At 55.4% G+C, this 1107-nt stretch overlaps 1 protein-coding gene across 1 annotated transcript in view; it reads left to right on the top strand.

Annotated features, from left to right (window-relative positions):
• Positions 1 to 245: 245 nt before the first annotated feature.
• HPSE (heparanase) overlaps positions 246 to 1107 on the top strand; it is a gene marked incomplete at its 5' end in the record, with an annotated part of 12178 nt that continues 11316 nt past the window's right edge. The window contains one exon of the mRNA XM_026847751.1: positions 246 to 393. Within this exon, the coding sequence (XP_026703552.1) occupies positions 246 to 393 (148 nt within the window). The remainder of the gene's footprint in view (positions 394 to 1107) is intronic.

Below are 1107 nucleotides of genomic sequence, written 5' to 3'. Positions count from 1 at the left end.
GTCTTCCCCTCGCTGCCTGGCCAGCATGCTCCTGGCTCACTTGGCCAGCAGCATCATCTGTGTGGCACAGTGTCTATATGGGGACACAAGTCCAGCGAGGGGTCAGGAGTGCCCTGAGGCGACTTGGGTAGCCTCAGGTTACCTGCTGCACCACGTCCCTCTGAGCACGTGCCATGTTTAGCCTCTACGCTGAAGCCACGGTCTGCACAAATGTAGCTTCTTCTGTTTCTTGACATCCTTTCCCCAGCAATCTCAAACTGCGTGCCCTGGCGACGGCCCTGTCCCCAGGCTTCTTGAGGTTTGGTGGCACCCAGACAGATTTTCTCATCTTTGATCCCAACAAGGATTCAACTCTGGAAGAAGAAATCCTCTGGGAACTCCAGGCCCAGCAAGGTAAAACAGGCATCAATGTGTTAAACTCAGAACCATCCTGGGTTTAGGAGGTGGCATTGATGCAGGCTGGGGATGCCGCAAGGGCACAGCAGCACTGCTGGGGTCCTCCGTGGGGGTCAGCATTGCTCTCCTCCATGGAAAGGAGACCTGTGAGCCTTCAGCATGGTCTGTGGGATGATGAACTGTGCCAGCCATGGGAAAATGAGGAGGGACACAGGGAAGCTCCTGTCCACCCTGGCATCTGTTGGGACCCTGCCTTGGCTGCCCTACACTCCTCGCAGCAGCCTTGGGACCCCCCTGCCACCTGGAAGGCGGTCAAGGTCAGCTTAAAAATTGTGGTTTCACTGCGAAAATTGAGTAACGGATGGAAGAAATAATCTGATGAGAACAGAGTGTCCATTTTCTCTATCTTGGCCAAAGGCAGAGCTAGGCTGGGGGCACAGCCTTGCCCTCCTGTTGCTTTGACAGGGCAGGCGCAAACCCACCGGGCCAGCGCCAGCTGCTCGAGCTTGGTCCTGCTGCGGGAGGTTTCCCTCTGCACTGAAGCCTGTTTCCTCTTTAAACTTAGCAAAAGCTCAAAGACCTTGCTGAAAGCATTTCCGATGAAAAATTTCCCATCTATTCCTGTGGTCCCTGTGCAGCCCTGTACAATCGGTGATGTTCAGATTTGCAGTCGTGGTACTTTCCCCCTCTTCCCCCCAACCCCCCCCCCCC

Source organism: Athene cunicularia (assembly GCF_003259725.1).
Source record: "Athene cunicularia isolate RWA chromosome 4 unlocalized genomic scaffold, athCun1 chr4_part2, whole genome shotgun sequence".
In the NCBI taxonomy this organism is placed as follows: domain Eukaryota; kingdom Metazoa; phylum Chordata; class Aves; order Strigiformes; family Strigidae; genus Athene; species Athene cunicularia.
This window is presented reverse-complemented; position numbering and strand designations above follow the sequence as displayed.